The 19712-nt window shown below is 34.2% G+C and overlaps 1 protein-coding gene and 1 pseudogene across 2 annotated transcripts; one reads left to right on the forward strand and one right to left on the reverse strand.

The window, feature by feature from the left end:
* The first annotated feature begins 381 nt into the window (after positions 1-381).
* On the forward strand, positions 382-7027 carry LOC143535264 (uncharacterized; annotated as a pseudogene). The gene is made up of 11 exons (XR_013135680.1): positions 382-424; positions 1530-1749; positions 2575-2775; positions 2841-2911; positions 3026-3200; positions 3559-4530; positions 4919-4994; positions 5930-5993; positions 6063-6191; positions 6697-6810; positions 6906-7027. The product of XR_013135680.1 is annotated as an uncharacterized LOC143535264 (transcript).
* Positions 7028-7807: 780 nt separating this feature from the next.
* On the reverse strand, positions 7808-12678 carry LOC143535279 (L-ascorbate oxidase homolog). Its single transcript, XM_077029574.1, has 6 exons — positions 12476-12678; positions 12036-12145; positions 10122-10392; positions 9415-9517; positions 8480-9191; positions 7808-8334 (listed from the first exon to the last, which is right to left on the reverse strand). Exons 1-6 carry the CDS (start codon positions 12608-12610, stop codon positions 8043-8045), a joined length of 1623 nt encoding a protein of 540 aa, XP_076885689.1. The 5' UTR covers positions 12611-12678; the 3' UTR covers positions 7808-8042.
* Between the last annotated feature and the right edge of the window lie 7034 nt (positions 12679-19712).

A 19712-nucleotide genomic window follows, 5' to 3' on the forward strand; every position in this document is an offset into this window, starting at 1 on the left:
AGAATGTTAAGAGGTTAAGTATGAAATGTAAGAAGGTATTGTATGATTATGTGATTAACTAGAACTCACTCAGCGTAGCTGACTTTTAGTATGCACGCAGGAGAGTAGAATGAGGCAGGTAGCTTGAGGAGGACACATGGCAGAGTTGGACGAAGCTGGCATCTGAAGATTTTGCTATGACGTTTTATTTTAAAAGACTATGTTTTGTTTTTAAATGACAATGAATGCTCGATAAGACAAGAATTATGGTTACGGAATGTAATGGTTTGAATGTTTTTAATGTTCCGCGAATGTTTTAATTAACTCTGATATTTAGAACTGCATTTATGAGTAAATCTAACACGAAAGTAGGGCTACCGGTAACGGGGCCTTACATTGTGGTTGATAACTACCACGGTGTAGCTATTTTTGATCCCTATAGATGGTAACTTAACTTATTTATTTGATCTTTACTAACAAATCAGCGATTAATTTATATCTACTTATTGTGTAGCAATTAACGTTACCGCCTAATAGGGGCGTACACGGGTCGGTTTGGGGTGGTTTTTAGCCAGACCCGTAACCATAACCGATATGTCGGTTTTAGTTAATCGGTTTTGAAGGTTATAACGAGACGGTTTGGGTCGGTTAACCGTAACCAAAACAATGAATTTGCACCTAAAAAGTTTGGTACCAAATATTACAAAAATGCGACATTAATTACATAGTCCAACAAAATATATAATCCATAATATTAATATAAAATATTCATAACAAAACCGGCAATATATAATCCAACAATGAAGTTCAAGTTAATTCAATAACAAATATTGAATTAAAACTATCAAAATTGTATAATCTGACCATATGTTTGATGGAAGTTAGTCTAAAATATATCATTGATTATATAAATGGGTCGGTTGGGTTATGACATGTTTGGAATTATCTTTAACAAATACCGACCCGTGTTTGGCGGTTTTTGAAAATTCACTAAACCGACCCACCAGTCATGTCGGTTATAGGTTAAAATTGGTTCGGTTATGGTGGTTAAGTTGCTCATCTCTATCGAATAATCACTATATATTGACTATTGGACTATATATTTATTAGGTATTATAAACTGGACTATATATTTATTAGGTATTATAGTATGAGCCCACAAGCCCATCTTAACCCTTAAGTGATTATGGTTTTCATATCATTCTCTGTATATTGTAATGAATATATAGTCCAATATTGACATCACCATTAGTGATTTGTCGTTTAAACCATTTTTCTAATAGTGAATCAAGGTGAAATATAACTTTTTTGAAAAAGTTTCTATTGCTAATAGTTTAATAGAAGAATAATCAACATAACTAAACAAGAAAGAATATGCTAATTCTAGATATAAAAGAAAAAAAGTTCAAGCAAAAAATATGATAAAGATTTTATTGTTACATAAAATGATAACTAATAGGTACTACACATATCAAGATCTTTTATTGGGACATACGTAAGCCAGGCTCAATCCACCCAAGTTTTGAATATCATGTTTGTTGGATTTATAGGCTAGAAAATCCTGATTCCGAAGAGGTAAAACACTTCATGGAAAAGCAGATGAAAGTGACGGAATCAGTGCTTTCGACTTGCGAATCCAGGGAGAAGCTTCGTGCTAGCATCGTGGAGTCATTCGATTACCCCCGTTATGGGTGTCCATTTCGGAGAGGAAACAAGTACTTTTATTTCCATAATCCAGGTCTATGCCCCCATCGAGTTCTCTACATGCAGGTATGCAGGTTTCAATATTAAGCTATTAACTAGTTACATATTTGCATGTAAATTATCTCATAAAGACACTCTAATAATAATGTTTGTTACAAATAAGCAAATTCGCAATTTCACAACACGGTTAATATATAATTTATAGTGTCGAGCATGTTTGGTATTGAGTTTGAAAAAGGCTTATTGCCTTATCGGCTTTTCTAATAAGCAATTTTGAAAAGCCAGAATTTGGGGCTTTTGAAAACTGTTTTTTAACACTTTTAAAAAGCTAAAATAAATAAAAATGTCATGATTACTTATTGGCCTTTTGAAAACGCTAATAAGCTAATAAGTATTTTTCAAACTCAAACATAAACAAGTATTCTCTTTTATCTTGATTTTTTTTTATATGTCTTAATATCATTTCAACAACTACCGAGTCGAATGTAATTTTTTAGGCTATATAACAAAATTGGGCCGGTTGAACACTGACAAAATTGTCACATCGTTGGGCTTATGAAGCCCACCTCTAGCCCAAAGTCAGACTGAAAAAGGTGACTCACTTTTTTCTGGACACTTCATGGAATTTAATCATTCATTCAGATTTGCAATTTTCGAGTTCAAATAGTTTTTTCTTAAAATTTTAGAAAACCATATAGACTAAAATCAGATAATTTTTCCAAAAATTTTTCTTGACTTTTGACATTTTTGTTATTTATTCTAACAAAATTATATTGATATGATTGCGTGAATGTTTATATATTTTTAATAAATAATTTTTTGGAGCATGTTCAAGGCGTTTTATAGATAAAAAGTTTTAAGTAATTTATATGTATGGCTAATGATTTTCAGGATAGTTTAGAAGAAGAAGGCGAAGTTTTGCTCGATGCTAATCAACTAAGTGAGGATGGAACCGTGGCGCTACGAGCTTATGAGATTAGCCATGATGCAAAATACTTAGCTTATGGTCTAAGCTCGAGTGGAAGCGACTGGTTAACCATACAAGTTATGCGTGTCGATAGCAAGACCATCGAACCAGACAAACTTTCTTGGGTAAGTTCTAAACGTTACAATATTTGTTTATCACAAGAAATTAATTAATGGATTTTTTTTTTCAGGTGAAGTTTACATTGATAAGTTGGACTCATGACACAAAAGGATTTTTCTACTGCCGTTTTCCTGCTCCTAAGTAATTTATTTCATTTATTACTTTTATAATGTTTTAGGATAACTTCTAGTTATAAATCATAGTTTAATACAAAATGTTTAATGTTATGAGACATGTTTCATTTGATTCATTTAGGGATAGCAAAAACATGGATGCTGGCACAGAAGTGAACGTTAACCATAATCATCAACTCTACTATCATTTCTTAGGGACGAAACAATCCGAAGATATATTATGTTGGGACAATTTTGAAAACCCGACACACATTCTTGAAGCACGAATCGAGGATGACGGAAGGTGCTCTTAAAGTGTCTGATCTTATCATTAGGGTGAAACCCCCTAAATCTACGTAGTCTAATATGCCTGCCATCATATGACCGTATGAGGTTATACGACTATATGACTTTTTGCATACTGGTTGTATTAGGTTATATGGGTTAGATAACTTTTCACACCATTGTCACATCGGTCAAATTTAGTAAAGTTATACGGGCCATATAACAACTCATAAAACATTATTTTTCTTGACAAGCATTATACAACATGTATGATATGTTGAAAATGTTATACGACCCACATATCATGTCAGTGGCGTGTGGATAGTATGCCAACAATATGCTTACATTCTATTACAATTCAAACATAATTATTTTCATATCTTTTGGCAGTATCTTCTTATGAACATATGTCAAGGCGCGGTATCACTCAACAAATTTTACTGTTGTAATCTATCCATGCTACCAAATGGCCTCGAAGGCCATAGAGGGAAAGGCAATCTCCCTTTCGTGAAGCTCGTCGACAATTTCAAGGCTCGCTACGAAGCCTTGGCAAATGACGGCACAATATTTACTTTCTTGACCAACAAGGATGCTCCAAGAAACAAGGTAGTTAGAGTAGACCTCAAGAAACCCGATATCTGGATTGAAGTGCTTCAAGAATCCAATATCGACATTATTGAATCCGTCCTACCCATTAATGGAAACGAAATGATCGTGAGCTATTTGAGTGATTGCAAACATGTTTTACAAATTCGAAGTTTAGAGAATGGTAATTTGTTACATAAGTTACCTATTGACATAGGTAGCATTGACTACATTAGAGCAAGGAGACAAGATAACAAGTTCTTCGTTAAACTTAGTAGTTTCATCAACCCGGGTGTCGTTTATCAATATGATTTGACACCTACGGGTCCAAATACTAAGGTTTTACGTGAATATGTGGTCCCAGGATTCAATCAAGCTGATTATCATGCAAGTCAGGTGTTTGTGAACAGTAAGGATGGCACGCGTGTACCGGCGTTTATTGTGGCTAGGAAGGATATAGAGTTAGATGGATCACACCCTTGTTTATTATACGGTTATGGTGGATATGGTGCTAGTTTAACTCCCTCTTTTGATGTTACGCGTGTTGTTCTGGCACGACATCTTGGTGTGGTGTTTTGTGCTGCGAATATTCGTGGTGGTGGAGAGTATGGTGAAGGGTGGCATCAAGCCGGATCGCTTGAGAACAAGCAAAGTTGTTTTGATGACTTTATTTCTGTTGCTGAGTACCTTGTTTCAAAAGGGTACACTAACGCTAGTAAGTTATGTATTGAAGGTGGGAGCAATGGGGGCATCCTCGTCGGTGCTTGTGTAAATCAGGTATCGTATCTATCTCGAATTTCTTTGGATTTTGTAGGTGGTTTAGAGACGTGGAAAGTCTTTTTGGCGTTTTCTGAAAGTTGTATATATTAAGAGTTCGCTACACCTATAAGCAAACTAAATAGAAATCATTCCTTTGGCCAACAAAACATAAATTCAAGTCGATCAAGTTCGCTTGCCACGCCAACATTGTTAGATTTTTTTTGTCCACTCGTAGGTGTAACGTTTCGTATAGCAAGTTTCGAAAAATGGCTAGAAATACTTATTACGTCTCTAAATTACAGGCAAATAAAAAAAAAACCTGTTGTTTTTCTTTGTCTGGACAACATATATATAGCCATTAGAATATTAGATAACATGATTGAATCTTAGATTTTGGTTGTGACAGAGACCAGATCTGTTTGGTTGTGCTCTAGCTCATGCCGGGGTCATGGACATGCTACGGTTCCATAAGTTTACCATCGGTGAGTGCATGCGGTGCATACAATAAATCATTAATTCATGTTTATTTGAGTTATCAACTTATCATTAATCTTTAAATTTGTTTTTTAATCATTATTCTATCTTTAGCTTAAATACGGGCGTGTTCGTTTCACGGATTCGAATGGAATTGAATTTGCATAGGATTAGCATTTGAAGGAATTGGATTTGGAATCTGAACATTCCAATAGGAATTGAAATTGGGTGGAATTGAAATCCAAATACAATATTTTTAATGTGTTCATTTGACAAATGAATAAATCAAGGAGTATGACGGCGAAAACATTTTAGTTTTTTCGTTTTTTATTTATATTTTGCGGTATGAATTTTTTTATTATTTTTTTTGAATTTTTTTATGGGTTTTCAATTAAGATCAAAAACCCCTCAAAAAAATTTCAAAAATAATAATATAAAATTCATAACTCAAAATATAAATTAAAAACAAAAAAAGTAAAAATCTAAAATGTTTTATTCGTTGTCCTCGTTAAAAAAAACACTCGAGATTAGATTCCAATTAATTTCTTTAAATTCCTCCACATTTTGAAGGATTTGAAGTCCCTGTATTTAAAGGAATTTGAAGGAGTTGAATTCCAATTCCTTGAACGGAACACACCAAAAATGGTATTAAGATTCCAATTCCAACGAAACGACCACGCCATGTCATTGGATTTTAATTCCAATTTCTTTGAATTCTCACGAATTATGTGAAACAAACACACTCTAATAGTTATTAGTTCTTTACTGTTTATGGCTATCATTACTTACCTTGATCATTATCATTTCCATTATTCCCTCTATAAAAAAACAAATGTAAGTTTTGGTTACTTAGTACAAAGAAAATGTGCACTTCTTTCATTCCAATTATAAAACGAACTGTTTTCATGGTAATATTCACACATTTAATGATATCGTGCTTTAGGTCACGCATGGGTACCCGAGTTTGGTTGTTCTGATAACGAAGACGATTTCCGTTACCTAATCAAGTAAGCGTTGATAATATGTCAATCTATATTAGCAGTAATTTGTATAAATTATAATTTTTGTATTATTAGATATTCACCGTTGCACAATGTTAAACGACCATGGGAAGATTCATCCACCAACAGTATCCGTCTTGTATGTTACTAACCGCTGATCATGATGATCGCGTTGTCCCATTGCACACGTTGAAGTTATTAGCGGTACATTCGTTTTTGGTTTTTAGATATCAAAAAGTTATACTCGCATGAACTTCTTGTCATACCAAAGGATACAACATTTTGCAAAGCTTTCACTACTAGAAAATTGGATATCGCAACGGAAAAAAGCGTCACTATTTAAGTTACGACTTTGCTACCAATCAGTTTAGCGTTCCGGTGGCAAAATTGTTGTAAATTTCACGACCAAGTTCGGTCATAAATTTGAGGCTTTCTTTTCGGTTGCATATAAAATGGAAAAGAAATATCAAATATCTCTAGTTTAATGTTAGTAATAGTTTGTTAACCAGTCGCGAAACTTGTGACCGTTTATATGCGCAGCAAATGGTCACAAATAACCATTCCAAAACAGTTAGATTTTTGCGACTGCAATTCGGTCGCAAAATGGATTTTTGTGATGGTTTTGGGACTGAATTGCAGTCGCAAATACACTTTTTTCATGTAGTTAACTGTATTTTCTTGATTGTATAATTTTTTTTATTTTTTCTAGACTATGCAACATGAGCTATGTACAAGTGTTAAGAACAGCCCACAGATTAACCCGATCATTGGACGAATCATTAGAAAATCTGGCCATGGTTGTGGGAGCTCGACACAAGTAATGGTACGTCACTAACATTAGCTTGCTTTTCCGAGTTTGTGTGACACATAGTCGCTAAGCGTGACAAAGATTTTGCATTTTTTATACTTGAACCGCAGATTGATAAGTCGGTAGATTGTTATAGCTTCATGGCACAGGCGTTGGGTGCATCCTGGATTGATTAAGGTTGGTGTGGAACAATAAATTAAGTTGAAAAGCAATTAGTTTGGATTATAAGCTTTGTTACCATGTTAGTGTATGAGATGCAAGTATACAAAAATAGTTATTGTACAATGTCGTTTAGAATGTCAACTAATCTATCTAATTATTGTTACTTATGTACAAGATTGTGTTGCAACCCATGGTAACAAAATAATTAATCAAGGTAATTAACAAAGTATTTTAATATGCATACAATTTGAAAAACATACTTTCACCCCTCAATAAACAATTGGAAACTCTAGGCATGAGTCCTACCCATAAAATATTATCGTCACATTACCAACGGAAGTCTCATCGGCAATAGTATACCACTAACAGTGGCGAAGCTTGGACATGGACGGCGAGAGGGTCAGAATTAATATGTATAAAAAAATTCATAAACTAGACGGGGGAGGGCTCAAAATTTCGGTCAGAAACAGGTAAATTTACATTATGGATAAAAAATTTTGGCCGGAAAAGAATAAATTTATACTACCGAGCGAAAAAACAGAGGGGCTGGGCTCAAAATTTCGATTGAAAACAAGTAATTTGAGCTATGCATAAAAAGTTTCGGCCGAAAAAGTATAAATTTACATCACCGAGCGAAAAAACGGAGGGGGCCAGGCGGCCCCTGACCTCAAGTAAGCTACGCCACTGCCCACTAATAACAACCAAATTCGGGCTCACCCATGTTGGATGTCTGTTGGTAATACGTCGGTGACCAGCGATGGATCACCGACAGTTTTTGAAGCTTACTTGTTTCGAGATTTTCTTAAATATTAATGTAAAACAATCCAATAAACATATCCAGCAAACAAGTGGCTTATTACAATAACACGGAATTCTTGAATTCCAAGTTTCCAACAAAAACGTTAAAAAATAAAATAAAAATACAAAACTAAAAAAAATTCCCCACTTAAGTGGAAAAAACATGAAATAAAAACAATGTGACCTCGAGATGAAGGTCATAAACATTTGCAACAGTAACACAATCCGACATATATAAATTACGTATTAGTTCTAAACTAGACTCATAAATCAAGCTTTGTGGCAAATTACAACGGTCGCGTATGGTGGTCGGTAGCTCTTCCACAAAGACGAGCATTTTTTGGTATAGGGAATTCGTCTCTAATTGACCCCGAGTTGGTGTAAACACGTAAATAAAACTGTTGACCAAGGTACTGTCGTGCCCAAAACTCGGTCCTAACGTTCCACATACCAACATTATCTAGTGGCACGTATAGAGCCGACCATGATTTCGGATATACCTGAATTGTGCTTCGGGCAACACCGTCTCGTAGATTATAACCTTTTCGGCTCGATTCACTCCATATGCCTCCATCCATCCTGACAACATATAGCAATGTTACAATTACATTATATTATTTTTGAAAAAAATTATGTTACAACAAAAAATTGGTATGGGCCTTGTGGGCTGGGAAATTGGGCCCATCATAAAAATTTAAAATATGAAGCTGTTTTTGGTACTTACCCAACAACAAAGAATTGGTAGCCATCAATGTGATAACTTTGGACAATATCTTCAGGGTTTTGAAACACAATCTCAACAAAAGTTCGGTAATCCGCTCCCATAACAGCGGTATCAAGATGCAATCTCCGTCCTTTGGGCCGATCAGGAATGCTTCCAACTTTAAAAACGCCTCCAATGTTGAAATAATCAGCAAGCTTTAAGGGAGTGTCAGCGGGCTTAAACGAGACACCATTGAGCCCGTATCTCTGCTTTCCATCAATTCTTCCAGGCGAGCTTTGGATAATAATTGTTCGGCTAGTGTTGATCATGCCATAGTGGTATGACCCTTGTGGGTTGGGCCTAGGCCCACTTGCGGTAAGGTTGGTTCTAATGGACCGGGCTTGGTTGAGGGACCAGTCGACTTGGATGGTTGGGCCACCGGGGATTGGGCCAGAGACTTTGCCAGCAGAGTTGGTGTAATGAAGAGTTCCGGTGGTAGTTAGGATTGGGGTGGTGAATCGAGAGGAGACGACAATGTAATAGTCTTTGCCGGGTTGGTCGGCTGTGATTAGTACAGAATAAGATTGACCGCAATGAACGTCGAGGGACGAATACATTTGTTGGACCGTGTGTGTCCCTTCAACTTCCAAGAGTTTCATCCTGTGGTTTTGGATACGGAAATTGAGCGAGTTTTGTAGTCCCACATTTGATATTCTTAATCGATAAGTTTTTCCTGTTTTCCATGAAAAAATGAGCATTTAGTATATACAAAAGCCCTTTTAAAAATAAAATATAGTTTTGTTATTTATAAGATTTACTGGGTACGGTTGTTATTAATTAATAGTTATATTGGACTTGACTAGGCCTGAAACGGTCAGTCCCTTATTGGAACATAGAAAACTAAAAGTGAAACAAAAAAGATAATATAAAATAAAAGTAAATCATGGAAACATAACCTTGTTGGACTGTGAAGGTGGCACCATTTGAGCCGCGCCCATTGATAAGAATTCCATCAGGATTCGGAAGCTTATGTCCTCGGTCTAGAATCGCTTTCAAAGACTGAAAAAACAAATGTGTTAAGTTTGTCGATTTAAATTACATAAGTGGAACCAGATTATACATGTAGATAACAATTTTTCCGAAAGTGCCACAATTTTATTGAAAGATTTTCAGAAATTTAGCAAATACAAAATATTACAATTTTATATGACGTGATAAATATTCTCTTTGACTCTTTGTTGACGATTAGAAACATTTACCTATAAGTTAACGGTGTAAGAAAATTGTTATTTTAAATTACTATTTTTTATTAAGTTCTTATAAATGTAAAGAGATTAAAAAGAAGTCTAACTAGTGTCCCACTTAAAAGTAATTGTCAAGAGACACAAATTCCCTGCTTCAATAGTAAACAAAGTTGGTATCAATCCCTCCGCAATTATTGCAAATCTTTATTACTTATTGGCGCCAAATTTATAATTAAACATTCAAAAAGTCAATATAATTAACATAAAAAAATAAAAAAAGCTTAATAGACTATACAAAATAAATCTAAGTTATTATTAATACAGAATATGTATAAATAGAGCTATAACATAAGATACTATAACTTTATACATAAGAAAAACTATGTCAAGAATCATAATTTAGAGTCCAGGATGTTTACCGTATGATTAGACTTATACCAATCTCCAATAAGAACAGTAAAATCGTCTGCGGGTTCATCAAATGGAACTGGGATTCTTGGACGACTAAGAATCCGGATACCACCAAAGCCGCCAGCGGCTTTATGAAATTCCAGAGAAGGAAAGTAGTAGAAGCTTCCGATTTGATCTTTAGCTTGCATGATGTATGTGAAGTTTTTACCTGGAGGGATCGGGCAAGTAGTTCCATACACCCCATCTTCGAACGAGTTCCTTCTATGTTGAATCCCATTCCTACAACAAAATCATATTTACACGATCAATATATTCGATCTAATTGTAAAAGACAAGCGTTTAGTTAACAGGAAATAATCGATATGGTTTTAACAAGTGATTATATTGTTTCGACTACATTTGAAACAAAATTCACACGAATAGTGTCATGAGTTACACGAATCTTAACAACTCGTTCTTTTCTAAAACCTTTTTTCTATAATCATATGCGTTTTTCAACACATAACAACGTCTTAAACCTGTCATGAAATTCAGGCCGACCACCAAACCTCATGTGCAATGCGCCAATCAACACTAAGGCGACATTAGCGTATGTCATTTTGGTGGGAGAATTTCATGGTAGGTTCAATGTTATTGAAAGCATAACATAGTTCCGTGTTACAAAGTATTGCTCAAAAATATTTTAGTTGATATTCTTTTTAAGTTGTATGTTTTTGTGACATTTGTGATCATGACTCTGTTAAGAGGTACATGCCAAGAACATGTAAATTTTGTTTTTGGTTGGAATTTCCTAATATAGTTAGTATAAATCAATTTACTAATCATGCCTATAAACAAAAAATTTATTAATTGTCTTTTAGTGTTCTGTCGCTCACTTTGAGCTATCCATTGTTTATTTTAACAATTTAAAGATCTATACTTTTTCATGCGTCACCTGCTTTATGCCTGAGTTTTTACAACTCCAAGAAATACCAGAATTTAGTACAAGATATATTAAAATATACGCATACAATAAATACTTTTTAGCTATATATTTATACGATCATGTTTATGTTAGGTAACCTCTAATGTATGGCAATATAATATGTAAAAATAAATACAATATCGACTTTATTCTCGTGTATGATATTAAATGTATCACTAGCATATCCAACTGGAAACTATATATCATAAAATACTATAGATTGAATCATTAAAAATTTAAGCATAAAAATTCGAGCCTAAATTAAGTTAATTGAATAAATGAATTGTGCTCAAGTTTCATATACCAAACTTCACTGGTTTAAACAATTCGATCTATTTTTAGTTAAATTAGTAATTTTAATTTAAGATAACAATATATTCAATTAATATATATTTTTTTTGCATTTTTATACTGATGTATAAATATAAGTAAATAGAATAGGTATTAAAAATAATAGTTATAACTTATAAGTTTAAAAATATTATATAATATAAATAACTACTTACATAAATAAAAAATGGGTTGTATACTCGTATCTACATCAAGCTCAAGCTTTAGTGACTCGACTCGCTTACACCCTAATACTAACTACTATTGTTGTTTCTATTATTAGATCATTTGTAAACAAGAATATTATATATACTTGATTCATCCACGATGCTTTAAAACAATTATTATAAGAAAACTAGTGTTATGTTATCTTCCTCGGTTATAGTACCAAAATTGACTTCATAACATTCTTTACTACTACAATTTAATATGTTTTGAAACCCCAAAACAGATCTTCGTTATGTCGCCCTATATTTTATCGGTATTGGGATCATTCATAAATTCACCAACATCCACTCTTCCAGTTTTATAGAATCTTTTAAAAAAACTTAATGAAATTATATAAAAATCTTGTTCATTATAATAACCAAAATTCCATAAATAATATGAAAAACAGGGTGTACGTTACCATGATAAAAGAAAAGGTTCATCTAAGCTGTTGATGACATTAACAATGAGATTATCATTCGTAACCGCGTGAATATCAGGCCCCGGAAACTGCCCATTAATCAAAATCCCCTACAAATAAAAACAAGAAATGATATAATTTAGTAAAGCAAATTATGTAAATTATATGAATTAATCCCAAAATTACTTTTTATTTAGATTACGACGTTCACATCAGCTCTCTATCTCCGTCTTAATCACTTAACTAAATATTACATTTTTCTTTAACTTTATCACTAAATTTTATTTAGTCTGTCATACTCACAAACACTTATTTTATAATTTAGTTTAAACTCTAAATTTTAGAGATTTTAAAAAATAAATCTCTATATTTTAGAAATACAGATAAAAAATATAGAGAAGCTGTTGTGAATGCTTTTAACGTTATAATGTTAAATGAACCTGTTGACGGACACCTAGCGGATAGATGTCACCATAGGTGACATTCCAGTCAAAGAACTTGTATGGATCTTCGGCGGTGGCAATGGCAATGAGAAGTGCACCGACGGCGATGCAAACTGCTAAATATTTCGGCATCGGAGATTTAATAATGTGAAAAGGAAGGAAGAAGTAAATGAGAAGAAAGGACAAAGAGAGTGTTGGCGGTGCGAGTTGTTATTATGGGAGAGATATTGGGGTTAAAAGGAGGTGAAGATTCGAGAGGGAAATTTATTAGCATGCATGTATGATTATGATTATTATTATTATACAACTGTTTATTATTTTCAAATATTTCAAATTATTAATTATTAATTTTTTTATTTTTTTTGAACGGCAAATTAGGATCACTCACGGACCACTGGAGTATCATCGTGTCACCAGCAGAACCACGCGATCATATCCATCTCCACTAGGCAATAATTATTAATAATTAATAATGTCTCCTAAAATGTCAAAAAGTAAAAATTTATATTACTAGCAGGGGCAATTTGTGTTAAAACAAATGAATGAATAATTGAATAGGGTAAATTGTATTCAAATTTATACAATCCTAAAACAATTTTGGAAAGTTATAAACTTGTAAAGAAACTGTCATATCTTTATTTTTGTGATAGACGGATTTTCTCTCATTAATCCCTTTAAAATTTTAAGGAAATTATTTTATATTATCTTTTGGTAACGACTTTATTTTTATGCCGAACCCAAACCATTTATCAGTAAGGGACTCGAACCCTCTATGTAACATTCGCTCTCTTGTACAACTAGCATTGTTCGCTTTACATACAAAAAGCTCACGTATTTGTTTTTGTTCGTCCAATTGGGGAATTCAGACTTCAGAGTAAGTCATCAATCCTAATAAAACTTTCATCTAAGCATGCTTAATTGTGGAGTTCTTCTCTCGTTTATTAGCATTAAATCCAAAGTGCATTGGTGGCGTAAGATGTGAGACAACCTTTATGAACCAAAATATCTCATGTCCACCACTGATCTCGGATTCGCCGGGCTAGGGTGTTTCATATTATATATTGTATTTTAACATAATTATTATATTTTCATTGCGCATGTATTGTTTTTGTGATGATATTTAGTTTCGGTTATCTATTTTAGTTTTTCTTATTTCTAATCCGAATGTTTTCTAAAGTAAAAAATGATCTGTATTATATGTTTCAAGACATTTTATGAGATTCAAGAACATAAATCATATATGTAAAATTTGTTTGTAAAGTATTATCTAGATAAATTATAATAAAAATAGACATATCTACGATGCTCTTTCAATTTTACAACTAACTTTCTTTTACATTTAGTATCATTTAACCTTAATGCTCTTTTAAAATAAAAAGACTTAAATCAATATTGTTTTCGAAAACGATGACAATTACCTAAAGAGTAAAGATCTCATCTACCATAACTTGTTTAGTTAATTCAAAATGTCTAAAAACGAAAGAACCGTTTTAAATCCAACCTCAGATTGGACCTACATCTTCAGGGGCGTAGCCAGCCTTAGGGGAATGGGTTCGACCGAACCCGTACAAAATTTTGTTTTAATGTTATATATTAGTGTATTTTGACATCGAACCCGTAGAAATTTCAATATCGAACCCGTAGAAAACCCAAATATAAGTGGTAAACAGTCGGTCTTTTGTCTCTAAAAAATTTTCGAACCCGTAGGAAAAAATTTCTAGCTACGCCACTGTACACCTTGTGATTCTTTTAGATTTAATATTACTTATATACTCTTTTAATTTTGAGCAGAATATTTGTCTTAAATAGCTCATCTATTTTTGAAAATAATAAGATAAGATTGAGTGTATAAATGAGTTTGACATTTAAATAAGGATTATTTACTTCGATTTAATAAATAAATAAAATGTAATTCATTTTTAAGTTTTGGCATACTTTAGTTTATTATATAATTTTAAAAAGAAACTAGGTTAAAATCATATGAGTAATGAGTTTGACAAGTAGTCGTTGATGTCTAAAAAAAATCCGGTGGCACTATTTCTCTTCTTTTCTCGTCTCCTCCCATGCCCTCACAACACTTGCAACGTTTACGACCACTGGCCACCGATGTACACCTCCCCACCAAAACCGATACAAACCATTGGCCACTGTTGCATCCCTCATATAACATGACGAGATTGTTGGAATACCGTATGCCCGAGACACATAATTAGGTTAATGTGGCTAGTCGTGTTTGATCCAAGTCGGGTCATACCCAATAACGAGTTAGACACACACCAATTATGTATTTGTTGAGATATGATCTATAAAACAAATACAGAACACGACACATTCAGAAATCGGGTTTCTGAATAATTACTTGAAAGTGTTAAATAAATTAATTGGTTAATTTATTTATTCAAATAATTATTATTGGAATGATTATTTAAACATGTGTTCTTTTATAAAATGGTTTATAAAAGAAGGGGTGTTTATATATTTTATAAGGTATAAAATATATATATCATTTAAAACATGAGTAACATACACTCTATACACTTGGTCAAAGTTGGTAAAGAGTTGATGTAGGTTGAGTAAGACTTACTTGACCAAGACCTAACCAAGGATTTGATTGAGATATGATCTCATTTTAAATAGCATCAACATACTTTCAAGTAAGAAGAGATATATACAATACCTTTTCTCTCTTGCTTTTGGTTCGGCCGAAGACAAGAAAAGAAGAGGTTCGGGTCTCGTTTTTCTCGTGTTCAAGCTCCCTAACATAGCTCGGTGTGTGTTGGAGGCTCGGGGTATCTTCCGTTTGAGGATCTTCCCTTTGAAAGTCTAGCATCAACATCATCATCTTCTTCAACCATCAACTACATCTCTTAAAAGGTTTAAGAATGTAAGTTTTCAATCTTTGATAGTTTAGTTTTTTCCCGTATCATTTGATCCTTGCTTCGGGTTTCTAATAAATAGATTATTGGTAATCTTTTAACATGAATAAATTAGGTTGTTCATGTACACATTTCCTATAAACTTGTAATATATACATATATAAACACATGGATACATATGTTTAATTTGTTTATATCACGCTTCCGCCTTAATTGTGACTAGTTAAATGGTTAACTAAGTTTAAAATATCCATAGAAACCCAACAAAATGGCATCAAGAGCCGGGATACGGGAAACTAAGCTTCGGGTTTTCGGTTTTATATTTTCCCTTGAAAGATTTTATACAAAAAATTAACATGCATGATTTTTTGTATTTAATCTTGTTATATTTTTTTGGCTTTGTTCAAAAAATATATATATATATATATATATATATATATATAACCGAGTAAATGGGCCGAAGCCCAATTCGGGTGATATTGGGCCGAAGCCCACTTGTTTTGGTTATTGGGCTAACCGAAAAAAAAAGGGAGAAAGTGAAATGGGCCGAAGCCCATTTTGGTTGAATGGGCCGAAGCCCATGAGACCTTTCATTGGGCCGAAGCCCATGTGTTTTGGACATGTGGGCCGAAGCTCATAATCAAGTTTTAGGTTAAAGCCAAAATGGGTTGGGCTAGGCCCGATAAGGTCAAGGGGTTTTGGAACGGGTTCCTAAGACATAATGGGTTATGTTTGTTAAAACTAGACCGAGCCGTAGACCAAATGGATGTTTGTTGTGATTGTAATTAATTATTCAAAGTTTCGGTTTGTAATAATTAATTAGGGGCAATTTTGTAATTATTTATTCATATGGGTATGTAATAAATAGATTACTTGCAATATCTTTATTTTGTAGAAAAATGTATTAGGACATTTGTTTTGTAAAATTAAAGAAGGTTGCAAAATTGGAAGCTAAGGTCCAAATTACAAGCCCATTGGATCACAAAAGGGGTTGAAGAAGATGCTCGACGTTTTTGGATGCGGGATCGAGTGGGAGCTACAACATCCATGTGTCATGTGTCCCTTAGGATCGGACCTAAGACACACACTTGTTTTGGCTAACAAGTGTGGTCTAACTTAGTGGCTCGTGTCTAGTATAATTGTGTATGCTTGTTAATTGATTGTTTGATTATGTGGTTGTTAGATATTAGGATATCAACTTCGTCACATAGAATTAATTAACAAAGCATAAAACGGGTTCTAATAATTATCGGTAATCACGTGACACGTAGTTTAATAAAATGGATTTATTAACTAGCCGTCTCACGCCCATAATAAAATGGTTTTATTATAAATTAGAATTTTTAAAAATGGTTTCAAAATTATCATGTTACTAAATGCATGTTAGAACATGATTTAAAGTTTTACAACTAGAATTATTAAAACTAAAAATCCCTTTTAAAATTAAGGATAACAAGTTAAACACCATCCTTTTGTATAACGCTTAACATATTAGTAAGCTCTTAGTGGGAAAAAGGTCACCTAACCGCGTAGAGTAAATTAATATGTTGAGGTAATATTGGCATATAAATGGGAAAAAGGTCACCTAACCGTTTGTATGTTGATATTACAAGTTGATACAAGTAGGACGACTTAAATTAAAACCATGTGAAGAGGGTCACCCAAGCATGGGGTCTAATAGGTGTTGATGGGATAAACATGCCGACACGAAATATGATTTCGAACCGGTCCCATAAACTCTAGAAGTTGCAAAAGGGTTTGCAATTGTTATGAATAACTACCTTGATAAACCGACAATGGGAAAAAGGTCACCTAACCGGAGTCGTGTTTATCGTTGGATTCTAGATTTTAATTATTAATTATATTTGGTATATATATAAAAGGGTATTAATAATTAAAATATGTAAAACACTAAAATGAACTTAAGTAAAATTCTGCAGATGGCCGCACACGTCGACGACAACATAATCCCTAACGTCCAAAACGTATCTCTCCGATCTATTCTCGCTAAAGACCGTCTTAACCACAATAACTTTTCGGATTGGTTCCGAAATTTAAGGATTGTTCTAAAACAAGAAAAATTATATCATGTTTTGGAAACACCTATCCCCAACGAACCGGAAGAGGGAAGTGAGGTCGAATACATGAATTGGGTCAAACACACGGAAGATTCCATTCAAGTGTCATGCCTCATGTTGGCGACTATGGTTCCCGAAATCCAAAAGGATTTCGAAAACCATAATGCGTACGACATGATTACTCAACTTAAGGAAATGTTCCTTAAGCAATCGAGGGTTGAAAGGTTCGAAACGGTTCGAGCCTTGCATGCATGGAGAATGGATGATAATCAACCAGTTTCAACTTATGTACTTAAGATGAAAAGTTACATTGATCGCCTCGCCAAGCTCAATTGTCCCATCTCAAAAGAGTTAGCAACGGATTTGATCCTTAACTCTTTGTCGAAAAGGTTCGACACTTTCGTGTTAAATTATAACATGAATGGGTGGGACAAAAACATTGGAGAACTTCACTCAATGCTTAAAACAGCCGAGGCGAGCATGGGTAAAAGGGTTTTACCCGTGTTTGCGATCAATGAAGGTGGATCCAAGAATCGATCTCAGCCCAATCCTAAGGCTAAGGTAGCAAAAAGAAAGGGTCCTCCTGTGCATCTTAAGGGTAAGGGCAAGGCACCGGTTATGGCAAAGAAACAAAAGGTTGTGGAACCGAGGGGTCATAAGGATGATCCTTGTTTTGGTTGTGGGGAGACCGGACATAGGAAACGCAATTGCCCGGTCTACCTAAAGAGCTAAGAGACAAGAGGAATGCGGGGCATGCCTCGGGTAATGTCTTTATGATTAATATTGAGCTAAATCTTATTTCTTCTAACACATGGGTATTGGATACCGGATGTGGAACTCATATTTGCAATTGGTTGCAGGGGTTCAAAAGGAATGAAGACTTAAAGAAGGGCGAAGTGAGTCTTTTCATGGGCAACGGTGCAAGGGTGCACGTGGTCGCTAGAGGAGACTTCACTTTATCGCTTCCAAGTGGTTTGGAAGTTGTTTTGAGAAATGTTTTGTATGCTCCTAGTTTGACTAGGAACATTATTTCCGTGCACCTTCTTAGACAATGTAACTTTGACTTTAAATTTGTAAAATCAGAAATGCATGTATCATCTAATGGTATCTTTTATTTTAAAGCTGTACCAAACAACGGTATTTATGAATTGGTTCATGACAATACCTCAAATAGCTCATTATACCAAACTTCCACTAAAAGACTCAAAAAGGATTTGAGTGATTCCTACATTTGGCATTGTCGTCTTGGACACATAAACAAGAATCGTGTAAATACTCTCCAAAAGAATGGTCTTTTGAAAACAAATGAGTTAGGTTCGTTTGATGAGTGTGAATCTTGTATTCAAGTCAAGATGACCAAAGAACCTTTTAAAGGTACAAATGAGAGGGCTAAGGACTTGTTAGGTATCATACATACGTATGTATGCGGACCTCTCAAGCCCACTAGTAGGAATAGTGAAAGGTACTTCATTACCTTTACCGACGATTTTAGTCGATATGGGTATGTGTATCTAATGAAACACAAATATGAAGCCTTTGAAATGTTCAAGGAATTTCAAAATGAAGTACAAAATCAGCTCGACCGAACAATCAAGGTACTCCGCTCCGATAGAGGAGGCGAATACCTAAGTGATGCTTTTCAATGTCATCTTAGAGATTGTGGAATTATTTCACAGTTCACTCCTCCTGGAACTCCTCAACATAACGGAGTATTCGAGAGGAGGAATAGAACACTGTTGGACATGGTTCGATCAATGATGGCACGAAGCTCACTACCGCCATCATTTTGGGGATATGCGCTACTTACAGCGGCTCGTATTTTGAATATGGCCCCGACCAAAAAGGTGGATCGAATACCCTATGAAGTGTGGCATGGAAAGGTTCCATCCTTTTCATATTTAAGGGTATGGGGATGCATAGTTTATGTTAAACGTGACACCCCAAATAAGCTTGAGGCTCGATCCATCAGGTGTATCTTCATAGGATACCCAAAGGATGATATAGGATATATATTCTATGATCCTAGTGAACAAAAAGTGTTTATTTCACGCAAAGGATACTTCTTAGAAACTAGGTTCCTTATGGAAGGACCTAGTGAAAAAAGAGTGGAACTTGAAGAGGTTCAAGAATCACTGGATGATACACAGTTGGTCGATACTAGTTTTCAACACGAGGATGTTGAAGGTGATCAAATGGTTGATCATACACACGTTGCTCGCAGATCTAGTAGGATTAGTCGACCTCCCAAGAAATATGGATTTCTCGTGGATGATTGATACT

The sequence above is a fragment of the Bidens hawaiensis genome, unplaced genomic scaffold, assembly GCF_021521415.1.
Source record: "Bidens hawaiensis isolate Kalapana, Puna unplaced genomic scaffold, B.hawaiensis_p1.1 tig00010461_1, whole genome shotgun sequence".
NCBI lineage: Eukaryota > Viridiplantae > Streptophyta > Magnoliopsida > Asterales > Asteraceae > Bidens > Bidens hawaiensis.

Bases quoted from the DNA above. Each gene is read 5' to 3' on its own strand.
- LOC143535279 (XM_077029574.1), bottom strand. From the start codon at position 12,610: ATGCCGAAATATTTAGCAGTTTGCATCGCCGTCGGTGCACTTCTCATT. The intron at 12,146-12,475 runs GTTCATTTAACA...TTTTATTTGTAG, and splicing joins CGCTAGGTGTCCGTCAACAG to GGGATTTTGATTAATGGGCA. The intron at 9,518-10,121 runs GTAAACATCCTG...TTGTTTTTTCAG, and splicing joins GGTATAAGTCTAATCATACG to TCTTTGAAAGCGATTCTAGA.